Here is a 15,621-nt window from a genome sequence, read left to right on the forward strand (position 1 = left end):
ACAGAAATAGAATGTTTCTGGTCCTGGAAGTGGATGGTTTTTATTCTGGAAATGGGTGGAAGAGGGTATTTCTGCAGCTTTAAAGAAGTATCTTCCTCTTCCCCTCGCTGTCCAGTCCTTGCTCCCCTGCTCCTCTTATTCCGCAGAGCTTTTGGGAACTCTGGATGGAATAGCAGCTAATGGCTTTTTTTGCTTTCTTTGCACAATTTCAGTAGCCTGGATGGTAAGCAGATGTCTACAAGCCATTGTATAGGCATTACTGGTTTGAAGTCTGATGGCCAAAGTCATGAATAAGGGTAGGAAGTGGAAATCTATGTTCCAGCTTTGCCAGGTGTCCCCAGGCAGATCAGGCTGTCTGTACATCCTATTTCCATGCTTGAAATGAGTGAAAATAAGACAGATCTATTCCACAAGTCTGTTCTGAAGCTTTATTTACTTCAAATCTTCACGCAACAAACAACACATAGAGGCAAAGAATTTTTTTCTGCTTGTTTGCTCTTTGCTGGATTTTGGGAAGAAAATTCCAAATTTGCCTGGTTCCTGCTGTTCCAAACCTTGCTGATAGTAGGGAAGTTTTGTCCATAAACCTATATATGCATAATTGTACTAACAAGAGCTACTGCTGTGACGACAGACCCAGCAGTGCGATAGCACAGCCAGCGGAAATCCCCTCCAACATTATAAACCATCATGGCAGAATTGTGCTGGGGTAGCTCCGCTGCACCGCTGGGCTCTACTGCCATGGTCTTGTTGGGTTAAAAAAAACAAAAAAATAATCCCTTCCATAGCTGTGCTACTTCAAAAGGGTAGAGCACAACTTAAGCAAGGACTATGGTATTCTTTCTGTTGTTGCGGTTACGGGGATTTTGGGTGTGAAGAGGTGCGGTCCCTGATTGACAGGACATGGCTGGCAAAAGCCTCAAGCACAGACACCGTTGTACCAGCCAAACCTGTGGGTTTTGGTTGTGGGGCAAGGCGGGGCTGAAACAGACTCCACTGGTGAAATCTCAGTTTTAGCAATACCCTCTGCATCCCTATTAGAAACGCTTCCGAGGTGCAGCTAGCTCAGCCAAACACTTAAATGACAGAGATGCTTTGCTCAGGCAGCTGCAGAAGGGAGCTTTTTGGTACACAAAAGATTTTGTCAGAGTAATGACTATTTGCTTTCTTTTGAATTTTCCCAGTCTGTTGCTGAAAGGCTGCTGTTGTAAGTCACGGCTGGGCAGGTAACCATCTGTTAATGAGTAATTCTTGTGTCTGATATCAGCATTGATCTGGTCCATATTTTGCAATGTAATGTCATCTCCTGAGTGGGCTTGCTTGGAGCTCCTTGTTATTGCTATGCCATGCTTTTAATTAGCTCCTGAAGGGAAAGAGATGGGAAACGTCTGGATGGTAAATTGTCTCTGATTACAAGTAAAATCGGATCAGCTCCTCTGGAGGTGCTCTTAAACACTTGCTGAGTGCACCAGCGATCATCTCCGAGGGTCAGGCACTTTGTAAACTCTTCACTCCCTGTGGTTTGGGGAGAGTATCTCTCTACATGGCATTCCCATCTACCCACAAAGACATTAATGATTAACAACGATAACAGCACTGCTTACTTAGAAAACTGAAATACCCTAAAGTCAAGTAAATCGCAGTCCCTTGCGAAAGCTCGTTGCTGATTCACCCTCCTGCTTCAGCCCAGCCCGGGAAGTTTCCCTCTGCCAGGCAAAACCTTCATGAGAGGAGAGCAAAGATGAAAGTCTGTGCTCCTTTCACTGTTGTCTTGGCTCTGACTCTGAGCAGTGACTGTGCAAGGATGGTAAGTCTGATTCTTCTCTTTTGGAGTGGTGGATCACCTACGTGCTGGCTGGCAGGACAATGTTGCCTTGGGGTTGGATGAGTGAAGCCGCCAACCAGGCAGAAAGGAAGAGTGCTTCAAATAAAAAACAAAAGGGATTTGCTAGATGAAGGCTCACAGCAATGCTGACTAAGCAGAGGGCCTGTAGGATAGATGGTCCCATATGTATCTGTATTTAAAGAAATTGCTTACATCCGTGCCTTGCTAGGGAGGAAGAACGGGAGGGGAGGAAGGACCACAAAAATTGAAATACTTTGAAAATGCGTCTCAGAAATGTGTTGACACAAGCAGGTACCTGCAGTAGCATGGAAGGAGAGGGCTACCCCACCAGACTTCACTGCTACCTGGTAACTGAACATGCCAGCTTAGGTAACCACCTCCTTCTTTTCAAACCTCTCCCTGTTTTCATGCCATGCCCTTCAGTGTTTTCATCGTGTGTCTTTTTTTTGGGTATGTCTGCAAGGCAGCTGCAGCACTGCTGAGCACGGCTGTGACGGTTTGACTTTGCTAATTTGCTTAAACGCCGCCATGGCCTGGCATCCACCATGGACTAGCAGCACAGCTAATAGTCTGGACCCCCAGTTATGTGGCTTTATGATTAGCCTTATTTCACCAGCAACTTTAAAACTAGCTCAGATATACATAAATGATGCTATAATCCTAACGATCCCCGTGAAGTACAGAAATATCTCCTTAGACATTGCAGGTGGGAACAGAGAGGAATATTCATGGTGCTTAGGAAAAGATCAGCCCTGGCTGAAGCCGTTGGAGATTGCTCAGTGCTGGCAGAGTCAGCGTAGAGTGCAAAAACTGTTTCTTCCTCAGAACTGTTCAAGCCCTCCCTATATATCTTAGCAACAGCTTTGTCTTATCCCTGACTTGTTATGTCCCCTACCCAGTTCTGCCTTCATGATGTGCTGCTTCCTTGACTGCTTTTGTGATATTTATATTTTGTCATAATTCAGCTGTCAGCACCTTTGGTGGCAGCAGCACTTGACGTGTATTACCATTTTTTATTATTTCCTGTGGCTTAAAATCAGCTCAGCCTACTGCTCTTTGCTCGCTGCTCGGCAAACCCAAATAAAGTAGAGGTTGCTTTTTTAACTAATGCCCTGGGGGATACAGCTAAATGGCAGGAAAAGTCAAATGCTGGGATACTATTTGTAACTGTGAACCAGCCCCAGAGTGCATATATGCTTCCTGCCGAGAGAAATAGGAGATGTGTCCCTTGGCAATAGAAAGATATAATGGAGCAGAGCTTTGGCCTTTTTTGTGCTGTGCTGGGTTTTCCTGGTTTAACAGAGACCTTTCATGGGCCAGTGTTTATCTACCCTCTTTCACCAGACTGTGCCCCAGCAAAAATCACACGCAAATAATGAGACCTTTGCAGAAGCACTGGGAGAAACACAATTTTGGGGCACCCTGGAAAGCACGTTTGTCTCTATAGGATGGTTCCCAGAATGAATTTGTGTCTCCAATCCACATTCTTTTTTTCTCTTTGTAGCACTACAAATCTGGGGCAGGAAGAGGCTCAAAACATGAGTTCACTCGCCCACAAGGTACAAAGTCAAATCCAATAGGTTTCATGACAGTAAGAATGATCTGCCTGCCTGTATCCGTGCTGTGCAAGTCAGTAGTAAGCCTGTCTTTGTTTCAACATGAATAAGGATTATGGAATGGTTGTGCCAATATTAATTTCTGTGAAGAGGGGAATTTGGGATTAGCTCAGGAATCTCAGGTAATTTTCCTCCAGGTGTGGATTAATGGGAAGGTGCTGATAGGGTTTTAGTTTGTCTGAGCTGGAGTGGCTTATATTCACTCATAACATAGTGTGGCTGTAGATGTGCAACTCCCTGTATTTTAATGAGAGCTGCGTCTGCCCTGTGACTTTAAAGTACATAAGCTCTTTGTATGTACAGGTTCAATTTCTGCCACAGCCCTTGATCTTCTCTGTGGGAGAAGGGTTTGAGCCCCATGCAATTTGCTGGGTTGCATTTGTTTTGATGGCACCTGAACGGTCAGACATCCTGGCTGTATGTGGGCATTGCAGACTTCCATTTTGTTGTCCTGTGCTTTTGCTGTTATGGATTACACGAATTGGGCCATTAGTGGTGCCTTTATAGCTTAGAACAGTCTTTTATGTCCTTTGGGATGCAATATGCCTTCTGAAGGGGGATGTATTTTCACAACTCTCCTAACTGCTTATAACGGGAGGTATCAGACAGAGAAAGTAAATATCTGAACATTTGCTTAATTAGTTCAGAGAGTGAAAACCAGGCTTGAAAAAGGGATAATAGAGGGGCTGGCAGCAGCTCTTTTGCACTGACAGATAAGGGGACAGTTAGGGCAGATAGAGTGACCAGAATTCCAACCGGTTAGGAAGGGTTTGGGCCACAGGGAGGGGTTATTTTTTCCATAATGCTAATAACTGGCCTCAGGAGCCCTTTGAGATGATGAGTCTGGGCTTGTGAGAGTTAACAGATATCGCAAGGGTGTGCAGGAGCCCCAGCCGTGACTGAAGGGGTCAGCTCAGGACAAGGAGCAGTTGTACATCTTCACGGGGAAATGGAAACGCGCCGTGCTGCCAGCCCGGTTGTATGCCCCATTTCCCTCCTACAGCAATGATTGGCTTCCCATTCACGCTCCCGGCTCTCAGAACTGATTGCTTTTAGTTTAATGGTTAAATAAGCTCTGACAGTTTTTCATTGTCTTTTTCATCTTCAGTCTCTCTCATTCTCAAGACTTGTCTTGAAGGATTTTTTCTGCTAGACTCCCATCACCCTTCCTTAGACTCCCACCACCCTTCCTTAGACTGCCATCACCACTGACGTGGTGAACATAAAACTTGCCCTTTTTAGACACTGGTCCCATCAATTTCTCCCCATTTGTAAGGAATCTGCTTATCCCAAAGGGAAGGTGGTATGATCAAAATTATCTGTCTTCCCCCAACCTTTAAAACTGTCTTTCTCCTGACTGTTTCTATTTCAGTTTGTACTGTCTGGTGCCTTAATTGTTTTAAACAGATGTTACGACGTGATATGGAGCCTGAAAGGATACTACTTCAGAAATCAATTTAATATGCTGTTATAATACTACATAATTAGAAATGATAACTGCAATTAATGAATATAATTGGCATTTGCTGTACTAGAAATTGCAATATATTTTGAACTGAAACAATCTGAGATCTTTATTCTACCATGGAGCCCATTAATCTTTGTTGATTTGGTCATTACGTAGGATTTTAAGCCTCTTTATGCACTAGAAGTTGCAGAGACACAGAATCCAAAGTACAGCTGAAAAACTTGAAGATATCTATCTTCATAATTTCATATAATAATGTATTATATATATACCTGTGGGTTGGATTTCAGCTGCATGATGAGGTTTTTATTCTTGTATTTCAGTGTTTACAGAGGATGGAAATTTATGCAAATTTCCTTTCCGGTACGGTGGAAGGTTTTATCACTCCTGTTTATCAAATTTATTTTCCCAAAAGAAATGGTAAGTTAACATTGCTCATAAATGAAGACAGCATTCAAATGAAAATGTCATACTTTTAGTGCTTTAATCTTGTTTTTAGAATAATTAACTTGAGCTCGATGTCGTGCCCATGCAGTTCTCCTGCTTATAGTCATGGCCCTCAGGTCAAGACTCATGCTCAGAGGGGAGGGAGCCCAGGCTCGGGGTCTCCGGGGCCACAGAAAGCTCAAGAACCAGAGAGATGTTTCCTCCGTGGCCTTCATATTGGAATTGCAACTTCAGTGAGTGACAAGAGCTTGTACAGAAAGGGCAGGACCGATGAAACAACCTGATAGAAGCCCTCTGCTGAGGGAGAAAGGAGAGATACAGACACCTGTAAGAGATGACACTCGGTTAAGGAATTGTTTGATTTCTGTGGGCCATACCTGTACTGCAGCTTCTGATTTTTGAGGAAAGTTGTTTTTTTTTTTTTTTTTCCTATATCTCTAATTTCTATCCAGATTGACACCAGGCCCCTTTTGGACAGTGCAGTACTAAGAGGTGAGGTATTACTCCTGCTTGTTGGGTAATGATTTATTCTACCACTGTTTTTAAGGCCAGGTCTCCTTATTTTGGGCAAAAGTTATTCTTTTACACATGCAGAAGTTGTTAAAAGTATTCATTATTCATTTTGGGGTAGGGGCAGTCAGGTGGGAACACTACTGCAGCAAGCACTGAATGAACAAGACTAACTTTGCAGATGAACCTATCTCATGGGCAATATATTAACAGAAATCAAAGGCAACAAAGCAGGGCATATATGGGTACCAGTAATGTGAAATATATGCACAAACGCTATGTGAAACATGTGAACATACTTGCATGTTTTCAGGGTGGAGATAATATTTTATAGAGTTTATTTTACTTGCCCATGCAGAGCTGAACTCTCATTTTTTATACTGGACTGTCTAATTTTTTCATGATCTGTGTCATCTTTCTGATGGCACATCTGTTTTAAGTGTAAGCGCTGGTGTAATGTAAACAACACAACACATACCTTCTTACACAAATAGACATACAGCTTCAAGCTAGGAGACCGCTTCTGAATTTCCCCAATATCCATAGATAAAATCCGGATAAAAAAAGCCTCAAGGAAACAAGAATTCCAGAATATCTTAACTAAAGGGAAGAGAACTGGAATAATTTTCCAGTTTGAACCCTGTCTTTGATGAAGTGTAGCCACAAAGAGTTTCACCTTTGGACCCACTTAATTTCATGCAATGCTTAAGATGGATCTTGCTAATACATGACACTCTGTGTATTTGTTTTTAGCCAGTTAGGCCACAGAAATGGAAAAAAAATGGAAAACCCCATGAATGGATGGGATCCAAGGTTAGAGAACACTTTAGAGCTGACCTTAGACAACTTGCTCTTATGCTTCCGATTTTTAAAAAGCCATTTATAAGCAGGGAGACGAGGAGGAGGACAGCTGGAGCTGTTTGGTTTTGACAGGTCATTTCACACCATGGCTGACCTTCTGGCCAGTGTTTACTCTTCTTTCATAAGCTAAAAGCAACCTAACGTGTGACTTCAGGCACAGAGATGTCAGGAAAAGAGCCCGGAATAGCAGTCGGGAAACCTGCTCTGTGCATTTTTGTGTGACTTGGCACTAGCCCATGCTGGACTGATGCTGAATAACTGATCCCAGGGGACCGGGCAGGCGGCAGGCGAGGGCAAGGCTTGGTCCTTCCTGCTGCTGCCGGCCTGCGAGCTGCTAGTAAGGATGGAGATGATGGGAGGCTGGATGCAACCTGCCTCTTTGGGGGCAAATGCAAGGAGACCAGACCAGGAGAGTGCTGGATTATGCACTTAATGAGTTCATGTCCTCAGTCCTTAAGTCATACTTTAAGGCAGGACTACAGGCAGGACTCTATAGTGTGAGCCAAAGCCTGCTCCAATTTGCTTTTGATTTTATTATATGTTTTCTCGCACTACGTATGACACAGATATTGTGTGCTAGCCCATCATATTAAGTTCAATAAAAAGATAGTCCACTTGCAGAAAGCATTTAAGAGCAGTGTCTCTCTTAATACAAAGCTGGATATCTCATTTATGAAAGCTGTGTTGATTCAAAGGGCTAAATGTGGAAGGCAATCAGACATGACCTTGTCCATTTGTAACATTAAATGTTTCAACATAAATCAGAGTCCTGACCGCAGAAACCTCTCCCTACTTACTGTGAGAGCAACAAACACGTTGTATCTTTATAAATATTTATCGAAAACACAGGAAAGAAGACAAAATAATTGCAGTATTCAAATAACAAACTTCCTTTAACAGCATCCTGTATTGCATTTCCCTTTAATTATAATCTGTTTTCACAGATAAATTCCTATTTAGCGGCCTCTTACCAGGTACTAAAGATGTCATGTAAATTTGCCTTTTGCGCTGAAGAGAAAAAATCAGCTGGAACTGTTGCTAATGTTCATTGGTACCTCCAGAAAAACAAAACAAATGGGTGAGCAATGAACACCCGTGAGAGCAAATGGGGAGGGTGGTCTGAACTGCAGCCAGCGCCCTGCCCCTGTGTCCCATGGTGGGATGGGTTCCCTCGAGATCCTGCTCAAGGGGAACAGCGGGAGCAGATTTTGGCTCAGACTTTGGCTGTGACTTGGAAGGTGTTGACTCATACCCCGGAGAAGCCTTATCCTGTGCTGGACGTGTGGGTCCCCATTGTGCCAGGTTGCAAGGGTGGGTTTAGGTCTGTGTAGGAAGGGCATGAGCTTACCATCTTCTCTGGAAACAGGAAGATTTGATACTTTGGCCATAGGCTGAAAACAGTGCAAAGGAGGGCTTTTTGGCCAGCTGGATTACAAGCTGGAGAGTTTATGCCAGTCCTGGAAAGGAGAAAGACACGTGGGGTGAGCCAGGAGACACCAAGCATCAGGCTCTGGATTTTGCTGGTGCTGGTGGTGGTTGCTCTGGTGTTGTCAGGTGAAGTCTGGCCATCTCTCGTGGTCAGGACAATACCTGAAAAGATCTGAGGGAACCTCCAGGCCTCGAACATGGTGACAGCACCAGGCGTGATGGCAGAGCTCTTTCCTTCCACCAGTCTGGCTCTGGCCTGAGGCTTTGCTTGCTCTCCAAAACATCCTATTATTAAGGCTCCCAATGCTCCTGATGGGTAAAATAGCCTGCTTTCCATTTATCCTGCCTACAAGTTAGGCCTCATCTGTGATACACCATTTTGCCCATCCATTCCCACGTTGTTTATCATGCATGGGTTTAAAATGTTGTTTAAATCAATCCCTAGTAATGGACTTTTCTGGTGTAATTAATTCAGTATCCGTGTCTTTAAGTTTTCACTTTTTTATTAACAATTTTATGTGACAGGCTGATTGTCCTGGTTTCGGCTGGGATAAAACAATTTTTATCTCATAAATTTAGAGAATGGGCCCATTTACAAGTAGCACAAAGAAATAATAAACCCGTCTGGTTGGTGTGGCTGCTGGAGGTAACATCCCCTGAGACCAAAATGTCATCACATTTTTGGTAAGCCTCCCAGTAAAGAAGATTTTTTTTTAAAAAAAGAAGATTTTAAAAGGAAAAAGAGAGAGACTAGTGACGTAGCTTTGAGGATGCTCTGAGTTTCTCCCAAACAGTGAGATATACGTGGCGGAAAATATAAAAGGTTTATGTGAATGTGCAAGAAGCCTGGCACTGAGGAGGGAGCCTGGCATCACAGGCGAGGACCAACCTCTTTGTAGACCCTGCGAGGTGGCAGGGAAGGAGGGGGACTGGTTGTGAAGAGCATTGGGTGGGAGGACCAGTGGGTTGTGGAAAGCCGGTGGAAGAAGCCTCTGTCAGGGTCCCTGATGACAAAAAACATTTAAGAGAGGAAAAAATGAATTCTCCATTTGCTTAGAACTTGGCTGCTACTGGACAGACTCCAGAGAGTCTTACTTTACATATAAATTGTTTTTCTCCCCCTAATGATCAGAGTTTGCTTGAATTCTTTAGACATACACAGTCCCTCTTCCATTTGCCTCTCCCATGCTTCTCAGTGTAACGTCGCTCTGCTAAATCAATAATTAAATCAGTCAGAAAAGTTCGGATTCTCCTTCCCCGTCCTGGCTGGCACAGACACATTGTTCAGTCAGAGGCGGTTTTGCCAACAATGACACAAGCAGTGCACTGCCGAGAACCTCTTAACTTACTCCTCATCTTAATCCTCATGCGTAATAGACCATCCTTTAAAAAAGCATGATCCACTTCCCACCGAAGGAGCACAGAGAAATTTCCATTAACTCCCAGCAGAGTCGAATGGGCCTTAATGCCTGTGAGAAAACAGCCTCTTTAAGAACGTGTCAAGTTAATCTGCACTAGACTACCAAGCACCTTTCTTTTTGTGCGCCTTATATAATTGAGGTCACCAAACTTAATATGCGTGGCCTATTCAGATGTTCCATAGGAATTAAAGCATTTTAAATACCACATAGCATCTAATTAAGAAGCAAAGTAGGGCAGTTAAAATGGTAGACATGCTCTACAACAAAATTTCAATCTAGCTTGTGATGTCCTAGAGTGAAAAATATTTGATAACACAACTGTTCAAGGTATGATAAAAACACACATAATACAAATAGATTATATCAGGCACGTTAAATAAAGCAAACTCCTATTTCTTCCAATGCTGTGTAGCCACCCGTTTTCCTATGTAGTGGCAGCTGATATTTATTATGCTGCATTAGAACTGTTTAGGGAGGACGTTCTGGTGGACGGCACATTGGGACACGACGTGGACCTCCGAGGTTCAGCCGAGGTTCAGTCACACACTCCCTGTGTGGCCTCGGGGAAGCCTATAAGTCTACCTCTGCAAATGGAGAATAGCAGCTTAATGCTCCTTGGAGTGCTACGAGCCTTGGAGATAACAGACTGATGGGGGCAAGGGAAGTGCGCGGATAAACAGTTGTCAAGGTTTGTCTCGGTAGGATTCGAAAGGGCGGCGTGGCGTGCGGGATTCAGCCCGCTGCTCTGCAGAAAGGAGAGGTTTTATCTGTGGATTTGGAAATCACCCCCATGTCAGTTATTTCCTCATTTTGTCCGGCAAGTTAAAAAATAGAAATACTTTAAAGGAACCGAATGCAAAATACGTTTGCCACTGAAAGCCAGGAAAAAGTCCCTCTGTGGACAGTCTCCTGCCTCCACAGATTATTAAAGTAACTGACAGGCATAAAAAATTAGTTGGGTCCTGTTTTGCTTGTTTTGTAATGAATAAAGGAGACATAATTTATTTGCTTTGGTTTTGGTTTTTATTTCTGTCTTTCATTTTCTAATCTTAGAAATAGAAAGAAGGTTGGGTTTTTCTGGAGGATTCATTGGAGATCTCAGGTCCTGCTTCCACATCTCATTCTTAATCTGTATTTTGTTTGAGAGAAATGGGGCAGAGCATCTTTAACAACAACAAAAAAAGCATATTTTTCCTCTGGTGTTAAGAGATTTTGAATGAAACAGATGCCAATTAGGAAAAAAAGTATGAATTTCCAGGTTGCCAAAGAATGAAGGCCGTATAGATTCAGTGCAAACATCTGGGTTGTTTAAAGCTGCGCTAAACTGCACTTTTAATTCTTTTCAGGTGTTCAACAACACATAACTACGACCGGGACAGGAGATGGGGACACTGCACTTTGGTGCCCAAAGAATACTCAGGTAAGGTGAGCCATTGCTGAGTTGCTCCAGATCCCTGGCTCCTACTTTGCCACCTGCAGGAAGGAGGGACGGTGCCTTCAGCGCTACTTTTATTTGGTGTACACAGAACAAGCCCTCACATTAGCTGTTTCCAGGATCTCTCTGTGACTCTGCATAACCATAGCATTGGACTGTGAATATCACACAGTCTTTAATTCACTCTCTGTTGACTGACTTGAAGTTATGGAGAGAAATTATGGTAACGCCAACATGGAAATCTGAGCTCCTGCTGGAGCCAAGCACGGAGGTGATCATCTTCTCCTTCCTCAGGGCTTGGATGTGCCTTTTAGTTTTCCCCTTACTTAATCAGCTACATTTTCTGTCTCTTTGATCAGTTAATTTTTTAGAAGGTACAGAAACATTTCACACCTTGTACAACACACAGCCACCACTTCCAGCTGTCCTTCCTCGAGATCTCAGCGTAAAGAGCAGACCTTCAAAACCAGACTTCCTTGGGCTTTGGGCTGCGTCAGAGAAGACAGGACAGATGCATTCATTGCAGGAGTACTGAGGGACAATGAAAGGGTTACTTAGCTGAGCAGTGCTACGGCTTCATGTGGTCGCCACACTCCAGTGCTACAATTACCTCCTTGCGAAAGTCTGTCTAAAATGGGAAGCCAAGGTCTGCGGCAAACTCTCCTTTCTATATAAGTCGCTTTAATTGACACACTGGGTGAAAGCATCACGTCGCAAGCAGTTCGGTGGGGAACATGCATCCCTGTCCTCAGCAGTACCTCAATGGCTGGCCCTTGCTTGTCTCTGTCTCCCCAGCTTAATGCTTCATAGGCTGGATGCTGGGGAATCTCATTTTATATATCTAATTCTCAATTTATACAGTGACAGACTAGAACTGAAAGATCAGGTGTTGCACTGATCAGACTTGCTGCCCCTGAGTTTTTTTTTGGATCTGTGTTTAAATGCTGATCATGTTCCTCTTTTCTCCTTCGCACTACTTGCAAATGTGACCTGTCTTGTTTAGTCTGTGGGACACGACCAGATGCCCTTAGATGTTCGCTTCCCACTTTCCAACAAAGGGCATTTTCCACCACCCTCCGTCATGTCAGGAGACTCATTGCCAAGCTGATTACAATCTACCAGAGCACTTGAAAAGCCAACGTTAGCTGAATCACGCTGAGAGTCTAAAATTAAGCAGTGCACAGCATCATCATTTTAAACTTAACAACTTCAAATTATTTTCCAGCCTGGCTTTAAAACAGATTAACAGTAGATCAGAGACAAATGACCTAACCCCAAAACAAGCAGCAATGCATCTGCCTTTGTAATGCAAGTCTGTCAGACACGAACGTAGACTTTATAGACAGTTCATGCTTACAAGAGTCAGGTTATGAGGGCTGCACTTCCTTATTCATGAGTGCCCTCCCATAGCTTGAAATGTTGGAAGCGGTAACTCGTGACTGCTTTAATCCTCCATTGAAACACTGACTGTCACGGTGGTGGCTGCCTGACTCAAGGAGGCTTCTCCAGTAGCTGAAGAAGGAGCTCTCCAAGCCCAGCATTGCATTTCTGGGGGTGCCTTGTGCCACCTCTGTCCCTCCCTCAGCCCATCACCGTGGCCCTGCCAGCCCCACATGCAGCCATCTCCGCAGCGACCTGGCTGCTCGCAAACCTTTTTGGGCTTTCTGGCTCATTTCTGCCTGTTACCCACCGCAGCGTTGGATAGGGTGGTTTGCAGCAAGAAAGCCACCCTCTCCACCTGCCCCTCGCTGAGGGGTATCGTTGTCCGTATATCCTAGCGCCAGTGAGGGCTTGCCCTGGCTGCTGTTTTTCCTCCAGAAAAAGAGAGTTATATGTGGGAGAGAGGAAAGGAAACAGAAAAAAGGATGGGGTAGCTGGAAGAGGTCACTGCTGGCTGTTACAAAGAAAAGACACTATTTCTGAAATTTTGTAAATTAAATTAAAAAAGTCTTTAGCTGTTCATTTATTTATAAACATAAGTTTACTTATTTTTTTTTAAGCAGCAAGCACTGTGTTTTGGACTTGGATCACCAGCCATAGCTTGAAGAGAAAAGATTTGTGGTGAGGTTGAAAGGAAGGAGCGGGATAATGGCTGAAGGGAATTTCAAGCAAAAGGGAGGAAAGTTTGCCTGCTGGGGAAGATCGCTAGAAAGAAAGAAGCAGTCAAATGGAATAATGCTGATCCTTAAAATCTGGAAAACATATTATTTTGTTGTGAAAAAAATCCACTAAAATATTAAATCTTTGGGGGAAACTCAACCACTTTATAGACACTTGAAAAAACAAGAAAAAATGAAATTTTGGGGGGACAAGGTATCCTTTGGCCATGAGAGATTGGTGAGGACTGTGTGAATTGGGATGGGAAGGAGCTGCTTCAAAGCAAAGGCTGAAACACAAACTCTTTCCAGGCCAAGAATACCATGTGTACATGGGGAGTCGACTTGAAACCATTGGAGCTGCTTACAAATTAGCGTTAAGCAAGTGTTGGAGGCATTGATCCAGAAAAATACATCTGCCAACTTCAGGAGAAAGTTTGACCAGAAAGTATTTAGCTTCAGGATGAAGTGAAGCTCAGGTATGAAGGCTCTGCTGGAGGGAGATGTTGGTACTGCGCTGTACAGAGCCAGAGCTCACCATAACAACACCCAAGGCGCTTGTTCAACCCCCCCTGAAGTCAGTGGGAGCTTTATCACTGCCTTCAGGTTTCCAGAGGATCCTCCACTCCTGCCCAGGAGATCTCTGTGGAGACCGTGTGTAGTATCTGCCCGATGTGACCCCTGCATACACATGGGCCAACTGGGCTGTGAATGTGTAGTTCGTATATACGTACATATATATGCATAAAAGTGCAATGCCCCTATGTGTGGGACTTCCAGATCTTGGGCAGCCTGTTAGGACTACTGCTCTGAATGTCTGGAAATCTTGGACAAATGGCCAAAACCCCAGGGAGGCCCAGACTTGGAAGAAAAGTGCCAGACAGTGAGTTTTTTTAAGAAACATTTGGACTGATATGGAAAGAAGAAGTAGAGCGGTGTGGGCTGCGCAGACAGGAGGAAGAGGCATCAGCCCAGGAGGGGCTCTGGGGAAGAGCAGTCCCTTCTGGGAAATGAGGGTGGCAGAAACAGACAGTTTTTGTGGGAAGATACGGTTAGAAAGGCGAGACAAGGCTACTGCTCGTTCAGCAGAGCCTCAGAGACATGAAGCTGAACTCGGTATGATTGCTAGCAAGCACGGAGTGTTTTTCCCGTGAGGGTGGGGAGATACTGCTGGGTGGCTTTAGACATCGGCTGAGCTTGCAGGGACTTGGCACTCCGCAGTTAATGGCTAGTTAATGGTGGGCAGGATTCCCTGCAGGGAAATGTGATGTGTCCATGTGCTTGTGAGTACAAGTTGTTCCTGGACTCCATGAAAGGTGGGGAGGGATGCAGAATACCCCAGGGAAGTCAGGCTGGAGTGGCGGGTGGGATGCAGTGAGGGACTCTGACTGGGAAAGAAATGGAGGACTGGAAGAGCTCTTTGCAGATTTAATGAGGGTACAAAAAATGACTTAAGTACCGCTGTACCAGAAGATGGCCTGGAGATCAAGTCATGGTTTGCATGTGATGGGAATAGGAAATACAGGATTTTCCTTTGAGGAAACATTACACCACTAAAAGTTTCATAACTATCAAATGGCAGGAATAGTAGGAACGTCACTGCCTTTACTTGCTTTCCCTTGATGTTATCCTGGAGTGAAACTACCAGTGAATACACCCAGGCCTGCTATCTGATATCAGTTACGCCATTCTATTCTGAAGTAAATATTTTGATCTGTGCAGGGGAACCTTCACATTTACGTGGCTGTAGCAAAGCTCAAGATGCGCCTTTTGTGCTGCGCTTCAGCCCTGCATGTGTGTGCCTGTGTTTCTATGTGTTGCATCCCATGCTTAGGACCACACACTCTACCTGGAGGAGCACCTGGACCGAGTAACTCTACAGTTGCCCTCGCAGAGTTTGACTAGCATTAAAAAAGAGGATTTGAATGCAGACAAGCTGTTGGGTCAGCTAGCAGGTGTAAAACGTGATGTTGGTTGACTTCAGGGGAGGTATACCCCTCGACACTGCCTGAAATCAGGAAGGTCAGCTGGCCAGCAGGACTCCTACAACTTCTGCATTGCACATTGCCAAGTAAAGCTTCCATTACAGGAGTTAGAGGGTTGTCCTGGCACATCCTCTCCTTCCCACCCTATTTTCCCATGATTTAGAAAATTCCTTAAAAAACAGAGATACATGAGACTGGCCCAGTTTAATCTTGCTTGGCTTGATTTACTTGGATGTGCTCTTGTTTTGCTTTAAAATTTTCTCCTTTGTTCCAGCTGTCCATTAGTTTTAGACTTAATCCAAAAATCCATAGCAAATTCTTCTGTGGAGGGTTGCCCTTTGTGTACTTTGAAAGACAGATGCATAATCCCGGTCCTTGATGCTGAAATGCGAAGCATGCAGGGCAGTACCCCGGGCAGAGGCAGAGCTGCAGCCTTCCCTCCCCAGTGTAAAGGCACAGCTCCATCTTGTGGGCATTTGTCCCATCTTCTTCCTCCCCACAGTGGCAA

At 44.3% G+C, this 15,621-nt stretch overlaps 1 protein-coding gene across 1 annotated transcript in view; it reads left to right on the forward strand.

Annotated features, from left to right (window-relative positions):
• The first annotated feature begins 1,710 nt into the window (after positions 1 to 1,710).
• The window catches only part of HGFAC (HGF activator), a 40,644-nt gene continuing 26,733 nt past the window's right edge, over positions 1,711 to 15,621 (forward strand). Inside the window, exons 1-4 of the mRNA XM_075148637.1 lie at positions 1,711 to 1,807; positions 3,351 to 3,405; positions 5,254 to 5,350; positions 10,944 to 11,017. Coding sequence (XP_075004738.1) covers positions 1,742 to 1,807; positions 3,351 to 3,405; positions 5,254 to 5,350; positions 10,944 to 11,017 — 292 coding nt within the window. The 5' untranslated portion in view covers positions 1,711 to 1,741. The remainder of the gene's footprint in view (positions 1,808 to 3,350; positions 3,406 to 5,253; positions 5,351 to 10,943; positions 11,018 to 15,621) is intronic.

Source organism: Calonectris borealis, chromosome 4 (assembly GCF_964195595.1).
Source record: "Calonectris borealis chromosome 4, bCalBor7.hap1.2, whole genome shotgun sequence".
Lineage (NCBI taxonomy): Eukaryota > Metazoa > Chordata > Aves > Procellariiformes > Procellariidae > Calonectris > Calonectris borealis.